The 17,525-nt window shown below is 41.7% G+C and overlaps 1 protein-coding gene across 2 annotated transcripts in view; it reads left to right on the forward strand.

Moving 5' to 3' along the window:
• The window catches only part of Polq (DNA polymerase theta), a 67,996-nt gene that overhangs the window by 22,533 nt on the left and 27,938 nt on the right, over positions 1 to 17,525 (forward strand). For both annotated transcript variants that reach the window (XR_007592955.1, XM_050148901.1), the window contains exons 10-16: positions 909 to 1,045; positions 2,280 to 2,484; positions 2,678 to 2,820; positions 6,392 to 6,585; positions 7,436 to 7,560; positions 9,311 to 9,554; positions 13,378 to 16,442. Coding sequence is in view for 1 of the 2 variants with exons in the window: in XM_050148901.1 (XP_050004858.1) it covers positions 909 to 1,045; positions 2,280 to 2,484; positions 2,678 to 2,820; positions 6,392 to 6,585; positions 7,436 to 7,560; positions 9,311 to 9,554; positions 13,378 to 16,442 (4,113 nt within the window). In the remaining variant the exon portion in view is untranslated. The remainder of the gene's footprint in view (positions 1 to 908; positions 1,046 to 2,279; positions 2,485 to 2,677; positions 2,821 to 6,391; positions 6,586 to 7,435; positions 7,561 to 9,310; positions 9,555 to 13,377; positions 16,443 to 17,525) is intronic.

Consider the following 17,525-nt stretch of genomic DNA (forward strand, 5'->3'; position numbering starts at 1 on the left):
CTGACCTAGGCACTCTGCACATGTTACACTTCTGTAGCTTGGTCCTCTTGTGGGGCTTCTAACAGTGGGAGCAGGGGCTGTCCCTAATGCTTTGGCTGGCTGTTGGGACTCCATTCCTCATACTGGGTTGTCTTGCCCAGCCTTATTACAAGGGAGTTTTACTGCAGCTTGGTATGCCTTGTTTGGTTGTTACCCACGGAAGGCCTGCTTTTTTCTGAATAGAACGGAGGAATGGATCGGGGTGAGGTGGGGGTATAGGGGTGGGATAATGGTGGTGGGGGCAAGAGTGTGGGGGGAGGGAATGGGAAGAGAGAAGGGAGGGGAAACTACAGTTGTGTGTGTGTGTGCGCGTGTGTGCGTGGGAGAGAGAGATTCCCTAGCAAAAGTCTGTTACAATACCAGGTTGAGGAAAGAGAGAGAGAGAGAGAGAGAGAGAGAGAGAGAGAGAGAGAGAGAGAGAGAGAGAGAGAGAACAGTTGAATAGGGAAAGACTTATAATCTCTGTTCTGTGTTAAAGTTTGTTATGTGCATGGAGGCTTCATAGAAAAGGTGCGAGGCCTGCTGTTTGATGTGGGACTTCAGGTATTTTTGGCAAAGGGCAGTGAACTGTGGAGAAGTGGTGGGACAAAGGAGCAGCTGTCTTCCTAGGACAGTGTTTATAGAGGACAAGAGCTCTTGTGCTTGCTGCTTCTCTGGCCTTCAGCTAAAAGTCATCTAGAAGCTGGGTACCGTAGGCTTTCTGGTGACACTTTGATCGCCTGCCCAGAGTTCAGATCCAGAGCTGTGACTTAGGGCTCTGTGACCGACACAACCTCTAGAACCTCCTGTCTCCTCAGTGGGTCGGAACTTGTCTTCAGCAGTGACTTGCAGGAATGGGCTGGAACTCAGATGTGTGGCTTTGTTTGTAGGTGAAAGTATCCTAATTTGTAAGAACTCTGAGAAATCAAAAGGCATTGCTCTGCTTCGAGGATCTCTGGAGCCTGTGCACAGCTGTCTGCAGAGACACGGAGACATCACTGCTAGCATGAAACGAGCTATTCTGGAGGTAGGAGTTCAGGAACCACCATTACTTGTTTATGCCCATTGAAATTTGAGGATGTGAAAATCTGAGTTGAGGGTTTTTTTTTTTTTTTTTTAAAGAAACAGATTGTAGCCCGGCAGTGGTGGCCCACTTTATTTCTAGCAATCAGGAGACAGAGGCAGACAGATCTCTAAGTTTGAGGTCAGCATGGTCTGCAGATAGAGTTTCAGTATAGCCAGGACTATACAAAGAAACCTTATCTCAAAGAACACCCCCCCCCCAAAAAAAACAAAAGCAAAACAAGATTGTTATATTTATAGCCTTCCCAAGTATGACTGTTTCTCACATATATTTAAACGTAGTACAGATATACATAGTTCTTCAGGCTCTGCAAAATAAGTTGATAAATAAATTCTGATACATGCATACATATGTATACACACATACATATATATACATGTATATGTTGGTATAAACATGCCTATATGTTATATATATGAATATGTAGTTATTTTGGAGCCTAAAAAATTCTACCATATCAATCTATTTCAAAACAGTTATGCAACCAAATGAACTATAGTTCTTTTTTATATCTTTTTTTTTTTTGTGGCATAGGGAATAGAGGAATAGAACGCAGGCTATGTGTGTAGTCTAGTGGCTATCTTTTTACTTTTGATATATTATTTTTTTAAGTTTAAAGAAAAGTGGCAAAATGAACCATAGTTCTTCTATTCAGATAATAAATATATGTGAACATTAAAATCAAATCAAGTTATAAAAAATTAAGTTTGCAGAAGGGCTGGACCTGTGGTGCAGGCTTCTTATTCTAGCATACTGGAGGCTGAGGCATGAACTTCACAAGTTAGATGCCAGCCAAGGCAATGCACACTGAATACTAACTTCATCTTTTCCTGCCCTGTTGTCCTGAATGGGAAGGATTCAAGAGTAGCATTTCTACATGGCCATGTGTTCTAGGGAAAGGAGCAGAGGCTGATCATGGCATGTGTTACCACCTCCTCTATATGTGTAACTAGTTATCTAAGTTCCTTTTTGTCTATGAGAAAATATTACATTTACTTTCCAGGAAAATGCTGTCAGTAGTATCATCTGTGTTTGTAATGTGTGATGACAAAAGATTTCATAAAGCATCTCTACATAGAGACTGAAGATGCCTTAAGAAAATAAAGTCACTTCTATTGCTTGATGCCCAGAGGTTCTACACAGTTATAAAAATTACAGACTGAACATTTTCTCTTAGATAATCGTTGGCGGAGTGGCAAGTACATCACAAGATATGCAAACTTATACCTCCTGCACATTCTTGGCTGCTGGTATAAAAGAAGGGAGTCAGGGAAAGCAGAGAAATCAAGATGATGTTCAACTTGGAGCAATTGATGCCTGTGTGACATGGCTGTTAGAAAATGAGTTCATCCAGGTGGCAGAGCCCAGCGACGGGTCAGGAGGTAAACACAAGCTCTCATGCAAAAATGCTCACCCTTTATGTTATACTCACCTTTTAGCTTTTGCTCATACATTTCTGCGTGTTAGATAAGGTTCTGATTATTGCTTTGATGAGAGCCGAGAGGGGTAATATGTAGTAGAGAAGGACATTTCTTTGTTTTGTTTTAACCTTTGCTCCTGTATTCCCCACTCCAGGAAAGGTATATCACCCAACTCATCTTGGATCGGCTACTCTTTCTTCCTCACTTTCTCCAACTGATACCCTAGACATTTTTGCTGATCTCCAAAGAGCAATGAAAGGCTTTGTTTTAGAGAATGACCTTCATATCGTCTACCTGGTAAGTTCTATCTAAAAACAAAACTATTTACCTCCTACTGACAGGATCTCACTGGTTAGCCAAGGCTAGCCTGGATGTTTAGTCCTATCACTTCTAGCCACTGAATGTTGAGATGTGTGCCAGGCTTGCAGGAGGAATTTTACAAGTGCCTTCATTGCTTTTCTTGACGCTCTGACAAAGTACCTTGACAAAAGAACTGAAGGAAGGCCTTCATTTGGCCTCACAGTTTGAGGGTGCAGAAGGAAGAAAGCTTAGGTACCTGGGCCCATTGCATCATAGGAACCAGAGAGAGATGAGTGCTGGAGCTCCACCCCTTTCTCCTTGTATTAGGTCAGTCTAGTCTAGGTAGTCCCTCAAAGGCATGCCCAGTGGCTTGTCCCCTTTGTGATTCCTTATCCTGTGGAGTTGACGGTACTAACTATCATGGAAAGTTTGTTTACATTAGATCATCCTCTACAGTTATAATAACCATTTTGATATGAATTGAATAGTTTAATCATATTCTTTAGCAAGAACTAACCAGAAATAAATTTGTCACTTAAAAGGAGATGTGTGCACTTTGAAGAGTAAATGAAGGGAGAGAATAACATTGAACTTTTCATTAGAATGAGGTCTTACCATGAAATGTGTTCAATAAAATAACTGTAGAGGTTATTTTTTTCTTTTACAAACATATATATAATTCATGGATTATATCAGGCCCAATGTTCTGTGCCTTCTAATATGAGTGGAAATAATCTTAAAGCAGGTCTTATCAATCATCTGCAATGGCCTTAACAATGTCCCACATATTAATAGCAGGCATGAGTGTGAGCTCCTGATCCAGACTGTTGCCTTCAACATTCAGTAACCAACAACTTCAGATAAGAAAACCCCTGTTCAGCTTGACATCCCCACTGCTTTCTGTTCTCTGGTAACTACTATTCAACTGTATTCTGTCCTCTGCTTCTTGCAGGTCATATAATGCTTTTTAAGTAAGTCAAGAGAAGAATGAGGAAATATGCAGTTGTTATTATTAATTATTTTCAGTGCTGAGAATGGAGCCAAGGGCTTTGTGAATTCTAGGTAAACACTCTTCCTCAGAGCTAAATTCTCTAGCCCCGATTATTTTTAATATGTACTCACGAAGTGACCTCTATTAGCTTTGTTTTTTAAGGTGTAGTCAGAATATTTGAGTTCTGTCCCAGTCCCTCTCTCTCCCTTCCTACTTGTCTCCCTCCCAGGCTGGCCTGCAGCTTACCATGTGGTCCAGTCTGACCTCAAATTTACACGCCTCCCCACTTAGTCGGTTGGCTGCTGGGCTTACATGTGTGCACCAGCATGTACCTGAGCAGCCTGCTTTCTTTCAACCTGAAGAACTTTTGTTAGGATTAAAGACAACATTTTCTGATTATGTTTGTCTAGGAATGTCCCTGTTATCTCTGATTTTGAAAGACACCTTTCCTTTATTCTAAGTTGACAGTGTTTTTACTCTTCCTTCAAATATGCTGTGCCCTTCTCATCCCATTCTTGTCTCCAGTGTTTCTGATGAGAAGTTAACTTGCCGTTATTGGGTTTCCGTTGTGTAAGGTGACTTGATTTTCCGTCAGTTCTTTCCTTCTGTTACTGTGATAAGACACTTAGCAAAGCAGCTTGAGGAGAGGGTTGATTTGGCTCACACTCTTAGGGCACAGTCTGTCATTGAGTAAGTCAGGGCCGGAGCTTGAAGTAGAAACCATGGAGGAATTCTGCTTGTTGAGGCAATGAGGCAGGCTCATGGTTTGCTGGTTTTCTTATGTAGCTCAGGATCACCTGCCTCGGGATGGTGCTGCCCATAGTGCACTGAGGCCCCCATGAATTAATTAATAATGGAGGTGATCCCCACAGACATGTCCACAGACCAAACTGATGAAGGAAACACTCTCTTGGGACTTTTTAAAGATGATTTAGGTGGTGTGATAGTTAATGCTAACTAGGACACTGTCTTGGCTGCTTTCAAAATTTTCTCACTCAGTTTGTGACATTATTATGATCATGTTGATGAAGAGCCCTACATTTTTCCTTACCTGCAGTTCATGAAATATTTTTGGATATGTAGACTAATGTTTTTCACCAGTTTTGGGGTGCTTGTCAAGGATGATGTGGTATACACACACCTACAGTCTCATCCCTTGGGATGCAGAGGCATCTCTCTGAGTTTGAGTCTAGTGTGATTTATATATCGAGGCCAGACAAAGTTATGTAGTGAGACCTTTTCTAAAAATGAAAACAAAATAAATAATAAAATAATTTTAAAAAATAAAAAAATTGGGATGCTGTCACATTTCTATTGCTATTATAAGACACTATGACCAAGCCAACTTATAAAAGAAAGGATTTAATTTGGGGCTTATAGTTTCAGAAGGATAGACTTCACACGGCCAGTTAGTGACACATTTCCTCTAATCTTTCCCAAATAGTTTTACCAAGTGGGGATCAAATATTCAAATATGTGATCCTATCAGGACCATTTTTCACATTTCACTACCACATTTCACTCCCTGGTCCCCATTAGCTTGTAACCAAATAATAATGCAAGATGCATTCAGTCCAACTTCAAAACTCTCCATAGTTTTTCATATATACAATGAATCCAGGAGGAGAAAAAAACATATGTATACATATTTACAGTGTACAAAGTTTATTCCACAGCACTCTCTTTTCTTCCTTACCTCTGCCTTCTGCTCCCCCATTCCTTCTTTCCTTTTCTTCTTAAATGGCCTTTTTTTTTTTTTTAAGCCAGGCTACCCTCAAACTACTAGGCTGGCCTGGAACTTACCAGATTGGTCTAAAACTTTGTATTCTAGTGCCTCGGCTATACAACTGCTGGTATTACAGACACTCACCCTTTTATTTCTTTAAGCATTTTTTAATCCTTTTGTATACATTTATAATGTTCTGTCTTTACACATTTATACTATTTTTGTCTTTGAGGTCTTTTCATGTACTAATATCTGGACACTTTTAAAGGTGTTTCTTTGCTTACATTCCTCTCCATGTTAGGACACTTGTCTCTTTCTTGTTTGTCTCATAGCTTTCTTGTTGAATCCTGAGCCTTTAAAGAAATATATCAGCTGTGACTGTTGACTCTCCTCACACCGCCCCCCTTATCTCTTCATTTTACTCATTCATTCTTGAATACATGAAATAGGTAAGATAATACTTTGAGTCAGTCCTACTTAGGTTGAAAATGTCTATGATTAAAGACTTACATCCCATGAAATCCAGTTTGTATGGTTAGCAGTTGTTACCCCTCCCCTTACCCTGCCACTCTCTCTGGCGTTCTCTCCTTTTCTGTCTGTGTTTGTTCTTTCAGCAAGTTTCTTTTGAATAAATGTTTTCTTATAAATGAGTTATTATCACAGTTGTTTTCTGTATCCTGAGGCCTTTGTCTTTACTCTGCAGTTTACATTTATAATTTTGTTACTTATGCAGTGTAATGGGTCTGTTTGTTTTTGTCCAGTGCTAAGGCTTGAACCCATGACCCTGCACATATCAGGCACGTGCTTGGCCACCGAGCTCCCATAGCTAAAAGGATGCTTCTTCTCTTTAGGTTACACCTGTGTTTGAAGACTGGACTGGAATTGATTGGTATCGATTTTTCTGTCTATGGGAAAAATTGCCAGCTTCTATGAGAAGGGTGGCAGAACTGGTTGGAGTTGAGGAAAGCTTCTTGGCTCGCTGTGTGAAAGGAAAAGTAGTAGCCAGAACTGAGAGACAGCACCGGCAAATGGCCATCCATAAAAGGTGAGGAGCCTGCAGCATTTATCACTGCTGGGCTTAGGTCCATATCCACTTTTCTGGGTCACTCTCATCGTCAACAATGTGGAAACATTTTGGCTGACTATAGTAAATTTTAAAATTTCTCCTGTGTATTTAATTTACTGACAGTTTAATTTTTCTTGCAACTTGACATTTAGTCATTATGCCTGCAGGTTTTTAAAGTCAAATATTTAACCACTTCTTCCCCTTCTTGAGTGGGGACTTCCATTTGTGGTGGTTTTATTGGAGTTGTGCTTTGTAGCACCTTTAGAAGTAGTCTCTTACCACCTGGAAGGTGTTAAGATTCACATGGGGGAAAATGGGACAGGCTATGCTTTAAAACACAGAAAAATTACTTGTGTGTGTGATTTACATCACAGTCAAGTGCAAATTTATAAGGATCTCTGTGCTTGGATTATTTGTGCCAACTTTTTGTTTCAAATCAAAACTAGATTTTATAATTAGATACTTTCATTTGACCAAAATTTTATTCATTTTATACGCATGTATTAAATCTTTTAGACTTTTTTGCTACCTCATTTCTTAAACCAAGTATGATTTCTGGAAATCAGTTGCTAACATTGCAGTGTGGGAACGTTTTTGCCCTGTTGGGTTAGTTCTTAGCTGTGGCTAAGGTGTGTGAAATAACTGTGGTCATCTTTGCCCAGCAGTCCTCCTCCTGTGGTCCTCCTGCGGGGGTGGGGGGTGGGATGGGGGATGGGGGATGGGAGTGAACCCTCTGCTACCTCTTTGGTTTGTAGTTGGTTTGCAGTGTATGTTACGCTTTCAGAGTAGCTATAAGTGATCTCTTACACTAGTCTTGATTTATTTTTAGGTTTTTCACAAGTCTTGTGTTATTGGATTTAATCAGTGAAGTTCCCTTAAAGGAAATTAATCAGAAATATGGATGTAATCGTGGACAGATTCAGTCTTTGCAACAGTCAGCTGCTGTTTATGCAGGTCAGTCAGATGAAGTGTGTCGCTTTATCTAAGATTCTATCATTAAGGTTGTTAAGATTCTTTTTTTTTTTTTTTTTAAAGAAAAAAGAAGCAGGGTCTCATTGGTAGCTCTGGCTGGCCTGGAGCTCCCTATGTAGACCAGACTGTCCTCAAATACAGTGATCCACCTGCTTCTGCTCTCTGGGTACTAGAATTAAAGGTGTGTATCACCATGCCTGGTTTAGATTACTTTCCTAAAACCTTCTGTTTATTTAATCCCCTCTGAAATTGCTGCAGTCATACAGAGTCCTCAGCGTTCTCATCATCACACTGGTGCCTCCGGGTACAGTAGTGGTCTGTAGAGAGCCGTCCTCAGGCCGGGGCTCACCCCTTCCCCCTTCTGTTCCTTAGTGACTTGCTGATGGTACATCTTTCTCTGGCACTTCCCTCCTTACTGGGAGAAGCAAAGTTCTCAGTGGAATCCCTTTTCTCTTAGTTCTGATTAATAATAGATTTTGAGAAAGAGTCTGCAGATGAAGAGAGTTTTGTAGACCTGACTGTTCTAACTATCATGCCTTAGGAAACACTCAAGTTACACAAACAGGTAGATTCTGGGTCTGATTTACTAATTTGTTACCCTTTGGAAGGAAACCCAGGACTACTAAAAGTTTTGTGTCTTTATTTGTAAGAACTTCCTTGTGAAGGCCGGGCGGTGGTAGCACTCGGGAGGCAGAGGCAGGTGGATCTCTGTGAGTTCGAGACCAGCCTGGTCTACAGAGCTAGTTCCAGGACAGGCTCCAAAACCACAGAGAAACCCTGTCTCGAAAAACCAAAAAAAAAAAAAAAAAAAAAAAAAAAGAACTTCCTTATGGGGGGGATGCTGTGTAGAAGGTGTGGGCGGAGGGTTGGATGAAGGGAAGAAATCAGTGCTCAAGTGCCTGGCCTCAGTGATTTCGTCCATGGGTGCTACTGGGCTGCTGTGATCTCTTTATTTCAAGAGGAAGAAGTCTCTCTTTGAAGAAAATAGTAGTGGGAATGTCATTCTGCAGTTCTCTCAACATTTGAATTTTTAAATCAAAACAGGTAAAAATGAGTCCTTTACCTGTTTTGTTATTGTTCTCTTTTCCTTAAGAAAGGAAAAAAGAACTAAGAGAGCTAGTGAGAGGAATGGACTAGAATGGGGGTTTTTGTTCTCTTTGTGTACATGTGCTGTGCTCCCGTATCTAAATGTTAAGTTCAGAATTAGGAGCAAATGAGAAGGGCTTTGAGAGAGGGCTTGTTATGCCAGCATGAGATCCAGAATTCAGACCCCACACCCTCACACAAAGATGGGGACAGTAGTGCATGTCTATCCTGTAATCTAGTGCTGGAAGGCAGAGGTCCCAGGGGCTTAGTAGCTAATTAGTCCAGGCAGTTGGTGAGCCCAAAGTTTAGTGAGAGACTCTAATTGTGCACACTCAAGACACACACAGGTAAAATGCATGCACATAAAATAAAACTTGAAAGAATAGATGGGATGACATCTAATGTGCTTACTTAGTTCTTTATGAGCTATCTAGGACTTCTGATATGTGTCTGTTCCATTAACTTGTGCCTTGGCCCTGTTAAACCATACATTCTGCAGAAAAAGAAAAGTCGAACCAAATACATGTGCACACACATGTATATACACACATATGTATCTATACACGTTCTCATATGTTTATATATACATTCCTGGAGAATTAGTCTAAAACAATTTTTAACTCAGCAAACATTCTGGCTGTTCTAGGAATGATTACAGTGTTTTCCAACCGTCTGGGCTGGCACAACATGGAGCTACTGCTTTCCCAGTTTCAGAAGCGGCTCACATTTGGCATCCAGAGGGAGCTGTGTGACCTCATCCGGGTGTCCTTACTGAACGCTCAGAGAGCCAGGTTCCTGTACGCCTCTGGCTTTCTCACCGTAGCAGACCTTGCCAGAGCTGACGTTGCAGAGGTGGAGGTGGTTCTGAAGAATGCTCTGCCTTTCAAAAGGTATCACAGTCTGTGTCTGCCTTAGGGCTGTTAGAAGGCAGCTCATCAACCCTAGGGCACACCCACTGTGTCGGAAAATGTGGCTGCCTTTTTCTCTTGAGGGTTGCTTTCCGTTTTCTGCTCATGCACTGTGTGGTTGGAAAGACGTTTGTGGAGTGCTGGGGAATCTTCCTGTGGGCTGAGTCTGAGTACGGCACCAGGCGCTCTCGGCTGTGGGAAATCTGATTCCCATGTGTTAGTTCTCCAGGGCTCATGTGTTCAGTACGCGCCTTTAAATGTTCTTCAGAACACTAGACCCTTAATGAAGTTTGTGAGGGAAGGAATCCTTGATGTGTGTGTGGGGGGGGGGAGGGTGATAAACAACACATAAGACTTGACTAGCATATAATCAAGGAATGACTTAATTGCTTTCTGTTTGAACACATTCCAAAACAAAAAGATCAGGCAGACTTATAGCTCTTTACTTTCAATTACTAACAATTTTATTTTGAGGAACATTAAAAATGTATTTTAAATCAGAAAGCCCATGTCATTTCCAGTTCATCTTCCCTTCTACTCATGATAGGCCTGACTTTTGGATTGAAGCTTTTAACAAGTGTGGGAAGGGTTGGGGTGTGACCTTTCACAAGCCTCTTGGCTTTATGTGTCTCCTGTGCTTGCTTTTTAGTAATTTAAGGTTTGAGGTGGGATGACATTTAAAGGGGCAGAAAGTTGTTTTGAGTGATATTTGTTTCCGTAGCTCTTAGGTATTGAATGTAGGCCTGTGTCCACATTGTGCGTCTTTCTCTCAAGGGACATTTTCATGATATTTTAGGGTGCATGGCTTCTTATTGCATCCTTACTAATGCTGGAAAAAATTACAAAGCTTTCTGTGCCCCAAGCAGTGGATAAGAAGGCTTCCTATTGATTGTAGTGGTTTGAATAAAAAATGACCCCCATAGGCTCATATATTTGAATGCTTGGTCATCAGGGAGTGATGCTGTTTGAAAAGGGCTAGGAGGTGGCCTTGTTGGAGGAAGTGTGTTACAGGGGTTCGGCTTTGTGGTTCTAAAGATCCATGCGAGGCCCAGTCTGTCTGTCTGTCTGTCTGTCTGTCTGTCTGTCTGTCTGTCTCTCTCTCTGCATACAGACAGTATGTAAAGCTCTTAGCTTTTGCTCCAGTGCCATGTGTATCACCGTGCTCCCCACATGATAATAATGGACTAAACTGAAACTGTGCGCAAGCCCTAATTAAATTTTTCCCATGTGAGAGTTGCTCTGGTCATGGTGTTTCTTTACAGCCATGGAACAGGAACAGGAACTAAGACAGTTATGTAATGAGCCAGGTTTTTGGTTTCAGTGCATGGCTCTTTTGGGAGTTAACATCGTATAGAAGGATACCTCTGAGCTGGTGACGGATACAAATGCTGTAGAGCCTTAGCTGTGGCAGTCTCTCATATAATTTTTTTTTTTACCAGTGTTCAGTTGTCAATATCTATATAGTCTATAGTAGTCTGTCTCAACTGTCTTTCTTCTAAACCCATAGGGTTTAGTGTGTGAGTTTGCAGTGCATGATGTTTTTAAGGAATATGTATGGGTTGTTAAAGAAATTTACAGCCTTTTTATTTCATTTAGGGCATTACACAGAGTTGTGTTTACTTTAAGTAATTTAGGGGTATATTTTCAAGCCTTTTAGGAACGTAGTTTATATTTGTAAACCAATATATTTTAATTTTCCTTGACAATGTCATATCAGCTAGGGCTTTGGTTGCTCTTGTGATATGAGCTATTGCATAGCTGTGGTCCTTACAGGAGTGACTTTCAATCCACTGTGCATTGCCACTGTGCTTAGTGAGCTGACCAGCTGATAGTCCTCATTGCTGTCACCTTTAGCAGCCCTCTCCAGTTCTTCAGTTAACTAACTCTGCCTTTCTCCTCTCACGCTATAGGCCAAGCCAGTTCTTTATTCATTAACCAATAAAAGCAACACATAGACAGAAGAACCTCCCACACCATATGGGTGTTTTGCTTGCATGTTTGTCTGTGTACCACATTCATTAAGTGCCCACAGAAGTCAGAAAAGTGTGTTGGATCCCCTGGAACTGGAGTTACAGATTGTGAGCTGCTATGTGGTTGCTGGGAATTGAGCCTGGGTACTCTGAAAGAGCAGCTATATTTACTCTTTATTATTTTTATTTTAAAGAAAACAAACTATCTTTTTCATTACACATACCAATCCAATTCTTAGTCCCTCCCCTCTTCCCATTCCCTCCCCCCCCCCCTGCCCCCTCCCATCCCCTCCACAGAGAGGGCAAGGCGCACTGCCCTGGGGCAGGTCCAAGGCCCTCTCCACTCTATCCAGGCTGAGCAAGGTACCCATCCAAAGAGAATAGGTTCCCAAAAAACCAATACAAACAGTAGGAACAAATCCTGGTGCCTCTGCCAGTGGCCCTTCAGTTTGCCCCAGCCATGCAACTGTCAACCACATTCAGAGAGACTAGTTTGAACCTATGCTTGTTCTTTCTCAGTCCAGCTGCTGTTGGTGAGCTCCCATTAGCTCAGCAGACTGTTTCAGTGGGTGTCCCCATTATGGTCTTGACTTCTTTGCTCATATTCTTACTCCTCCCACTTTTCAACTGAGCTCAGTCCAGTGCTCCAATGCGAATCCCTGCCTTTGTTTCCATAAGCTGTTGGATAAAGGTTCTATGATGATATTTAAGATAGTCATCAATCTGACTACAGGGCAAGGCCACTTCCAGTACTGTCTCCTCTATTGCTTAGGATCTTAGCTGGGGTTATACTTGTGGATTCCTGGGAATTTCTCTAGAGCCAGGTTTCTTGCTAACCCCACAATGGCTCCCTCAATCAAGAGATCTCTCTGTCCTTCCTCCATCTCAACTATCCCATTCCCTCAAGTTATCCTCGTCCCTCCCCTTCTCCCCTCTTCTTTCCCTTCCACCCTCCCTTCTCATTCCCCATGTTCCCAATTTTGTCAGGTGATCTTGTCTATTTTGACTTTCCAGGTGGATCTATGTATGTTTTTCTTAGGGTTCACCTTGTTACTTAGCTTCTCTAGGATCATGAACTATAGGCTCATTATCCTTACAAAATCCTTAGCTATCAGGGAAATGCAAATCAAAACAACTCTGAGATACCATCTTATACCTGTTAGAATGGCTAAGATCAAAAACACCAATGACAGCTTATGCTGGAGAGGATGTGGAGTAAGGTGAACACTCATCCATTGATAATGGAAATGCAAACTTGTACAGCCACTTTGGAAATCAGTATGGCAGTTTCTTAGAAAATTGGGAATCAACCTACCTTAGAATCCAGCAATACAATTTTTGGGCATATACCCAAAAGATGCTCAATCATACTACAAAAGTGTTCAACTATGTTCATAGAAGCATTATTTGTAATAGAGAAAACCTGGAAATAACCTAGATGCCCTCAATTGAAGAATGGATAAAGAAAATGTGACACATTTACACATTAGAGTCCTACTCAGTGGTAAAAAACAATGACATCTTGAAATTTGTATGCAAATGGATGGAATTAGAAAACACTATCCTGCGTGAGGTAACCCAGACCCAAAAAGATGAACATGGTATGTACTCACTCAAAAGTAGATATTAGCTATAGTGCTTACTCTTAACTGTTGAGCCATCTCTCCAACCTTGACCCTCAGTTTTTAAGGCTTTTGCCACTGTCTGTATATCTCTCCTTCTCTCTCTTGCTGTGCTGACATTTCAGTTTTCTGAACCAGATCAGATAGAACGTGTTAGAGGTCTGAGTGTGAATCAGTGCATTAATTTCCCCTTTTTCTCATGTCCTTGAATAGTGCCCGAAAGGCGGTGGATGAAGAAGAGGAAGCAGCTGAAGAACGTCGCACTATGCAAACCATTTGGGTGACTGGCAGAAAGGGTTTATCTGCAAGGGAAGCAGCAGCCTTAATAGTGGAAGAAGCCAAAATGATTCTGCAGCAGGACTTAATTGAAATGGGAGTGCAGTGGGATCCAGGTTCACCCTTGAGTTCTAGCACACACTCACCCAGCAGTAGTGAGTCAGAAGTAAAGGAATGCACATTCAAATCTCAAGCTAAGAGTGCTCATAAAAAGCTGACCTCAAAGAACCGAAATAGCAAGAGAGCAAGTGAGTCTAGTGGTAAACACTCACTAGACACAGCACAAGGCTTGGGTGAACACAGAGAGCACACAGACTCTCTCTGCTCATTCCAGGGGGATCACGGGCATCAGTCACAATCCATTTGCACGGCGAGAAAACGGACTTCTTTGGGTATAAAAAAAGAAAAGCTTCGGATGTCTGTGAGTGAAGGAGAACCAAGCACTAGGGATGTTATTCAAACTTTCTCTTTGGAGAAAAAAAGAAAAGCTGCTTTGAGTCCTAGTTCTGAGCAGATGAACACCAATTTTCCATCTTGTAGAGGCAGCAAGTATCAAAAAAAATCTTTGGGCAGTAGTCCAGTGCATGACTCTGGGGCTGATCATCTTAGGGATGATTTCCAGGCACAGACTATGTCTAGATCTACTCTACGTGAAGACCCATTTTCCTTAGACAAGCAGAATGTGGAACTTAGAAATCCAGGCCTACTTAGAAAAAATGTATCTTTTTGTGCCGAGGAAAAATACAACAAAGCCTCATTCCCTTTACAAATGCAGCAGCCTTGCTTAAGGAAAAAACCAGAAAGTAATGGTGCTATGGAGCATTCTTTTGCAGGATCTCAGAGTAAAAATGTGACTGGTGTTGCTAGCAGTGGAAGAGGATTGGCTGATACTGAGACAGGAAAGCTAGACGAGGCACTCATAGAGAACGGTGCAAAAAGCCAGAAGGTTTCTGTGAAACTCCGTGACACCCATCCAGTTAGCCATTGCCTGGAAAATCAGTGTGACAAACAGACAAACACTTGCACCAAACAGAAAACATTACTAGAGAGACATGTGTCCTGTGAAGCAGTTAATCATATGGGCAGAGACTCGAGTGATGCTGCGACTAGCAAATGTGGAAGTATAAAGCTTAATAGTAAAGAAGATGAGTCAGATTACTGTCAGGCACTGGGAAATAACACGGGCAGAACTGAGGCACCTACTGGATTACTGCAGTCATCTGCGGAACTCGGACAGGCAGGTGGCCAGCGTGAGCATCTTGTAAGTTCTGGAGTACAAGAAAAAACAGATGCTTACACAACAAATAAAAGTGAACATAATCATGTTTCTAACCTAGCCACCTGTGACTTTGGAGACAGCTTCTACCTGGATACTCAGTCAGAGAAAATCATCGATCAGGTGGCAGCCGAACATGCCAAGCAGGGAGCAAAGGCGGTAGGGGTCACAGAGAAGGGCTGCGGCACTCGGAACTCAGAGTACTGTTTTCGGGATGAGGGTCACAGTACTCCAAGTGAACAGCATTTTCCAGGAGCAGCTAACACAGACCATTTGGACAGTAAGAGTGTGGCGACCGTGAAGGAAAACCCTGGAAAGGGCATTGATAGACTAACTCCAGCAAGCCTCATCTTCCATTCTTCCCCACAGGGGGAACGTGGCCCTTGCTTTAAAGAGAACGAGCAGTCTGTCACTGACTCCCAGTTAAACAGTTTTCTTCAAGGTTTTGAAACACAAGAAATGGTTAAACTAGTCCTACCTCTGGCTTCTCCAATGGGAACTCCTACTGGTTTGGAGGGAGAAAGTCTGCTTGAAACCAGTTTGAATATGAGTGACAGTATACTATTTGACAGTTTTGGTGAAGATGGCTTAGTAAAAGGACAGTCACCTGATGTACAGGCAAAGCAGCCCCTCCTTTCTGAAAGGACAACAAACCATTTCAGCAATTCCCTGGGCCCAGGAGAAGAGCTGGCCATGAAGGCCAATGTGAGCGGACGTCAGGGTATTCCACAGCTGGTGACTTGCTCCAGCGGTGAGTCTATTATATTTTCAGAGATGGATTCTACTCAGATGATTGAAGCCTTGGACAGTATGGCTCCTTTTCATGCGCAAGAAAACTGTGGCTCAGTAGCCTTTAAAACGTTAGAACTTGGTGATTCTGCAGTGCTGGGCCCTGAGCGTCCCCAAGGAGACGTGGTCAGAGGAGAAGGAAACGACAGGACCCAGAAGCCCACACCCACTGGGACAAATATAGAGAATTCATTCACGTGGTCAGGATCATCGTTTGACTTAAGTCCAGAACTGCAAAGGGTTTTAGACAAAGTGTCTAGTCCTCTAGAAAACGAAAGGCCCAGATTAACACATGCAGACCTGTCTTGCTTTGAGGAAAATGGCACAGAGTTAGATGTGAGACAGGACATGAATTCACATTTGCAGACCATTCAAGTTCAGAGAACTTCTCTTTTCCCCAATAATGAAGTTAAAAGCAGGCTCGAGGGGGTAGGGAATGAGGCCAGGCATGGTGTGGCCTTATCTCCCTCAGCGTGTAAAGAAAGTGCCCCAGCTGATGACAATGGCCTCATTCCTCCCACACCCATTCTTGCTTCTGCTTCTAAGCTGGCATTTCCAGAGATCCTTGGAGCATCTGTGAACCGGCAGGAGGCTGGCAGTGTTTTTCTGCCAGGTGAACATTGTTTGTTTGGTTCGCCTTCAGATATTCACAACCACGATTTAAGTCAAGAGTGTAAAGCCAGCGTCAAGGAGGGCAGTTCTGTTGGGGACACAAGTTTTCCTCCGCAGTTCTCTCAGGATGGGCCGCACTTAACTCCAGCCTCATGCAGCCCGGAAAGCTTGGCCATAATCGATGTAGCGAGTGACCAGACTCTGTTTCAAACATTTGTAAAGGAGTGGGAATGCCAAAAGCGCTTTTCCATCTGTCTGGCTTGTGAGAAGATTAGAAGTTCGACATCTTCCAAAACCTCTACCATAGGGGGAAGGTTGAAGCAAGGTAAGGATCTTTAAAATTTTAATTTTTCTGCATTGCTGGCTTGAGATCTAAATTTTAAATTTTAGATATTATATATAATTTACTCAAATTGATTAAATATAACTGTTTAATCATTTTATAGGTGGATATATGTGTAGTTTTTATTTGTCTCAGTTATTAATAATGCCCTCCATTATAAGAGGTCTGTGTAGCATGTTTTAAATTTATAAAGATAATATATGTTTTGGATGGTATCACACTTTTGAGGTACTTTAATTTACAATTGGTTTTTATTAGTCATTAATACTTACAAATAAAAGTACATAACAGATGGGTACTGTAGATCTAGCTCACAAAGTACTTAGCTGAACTTCCCAGGAATTGTCTCGAGTATTAGTGCTCTTGATGAATCTGTACTGAAATCCTGGTTCTAAGTCCTTACAGAGCCTCCTAGGGTTCCAGAGTTGAACCTTTGGTCAAATGATGCCATGAACATTTTGTCCTGTGACTGGGGAGTAGCCACAGTCAGTTTGTCAATCTGTTGTGGAAATCGGAGGTTTGATAGATTTCATAAAACTGTGTTTATGTTTGTCAGTAAGGTGCTACTGTTTGTCTGACCTTCCGTTCTTGGAGCATGTGCATCAATGGTAGATTCTATGCGCTCTTAGTGTATAGCATTTCCTATTCCCAACCCATCAAGCATAAAATTTAGCCATGTTCTAGTCCAGGCTTCTTATGGAGGCATAAATTCACTTAATAAGTATGTATTGGCTCCCTATGTTCCAGTATCTTCCAAGTATTCAGATTGTGATTGTAAATTAAATTGATTGTTTTTTTAAGTTAAGTAGATGTTAATTTAGAAAAAAATGTTGGCTATAAATACAAAAATTATACTTGTTTACAATAATAATCTTGCTGCCTTTGATTAAGAATCGGTGAATTTGCTATAAAATTTTGTGTCTGTGTCCGTATAGTCTTTATTTGTTTTAGAACTTGAAAACATCTTTTTCCACCTAGTGGTTTCTCTTTAGTCCTTATAGACCTATGAGTTAAGTTGTGGTGCGTTGTTTGCATGGCCATAGGTATCTTAATTGATGTGAAATG

Source organism: Alexandromys fortis, unplaced genomic scaffold, assembly GCF_014885135.2.
Source record: "Alexandromys fortis isolate MF-2015 unplaced genomic scaffold, M_Fortis_MF-2015_v1.1 scaffold_4, whole genome shotgun sequence".
Lineage (NCBI taxonomy): Eukaryota > Metazoa > Chordata > Mammalia > Rodentia > Cricetidae > Alexandromys > Alexandromys fortis.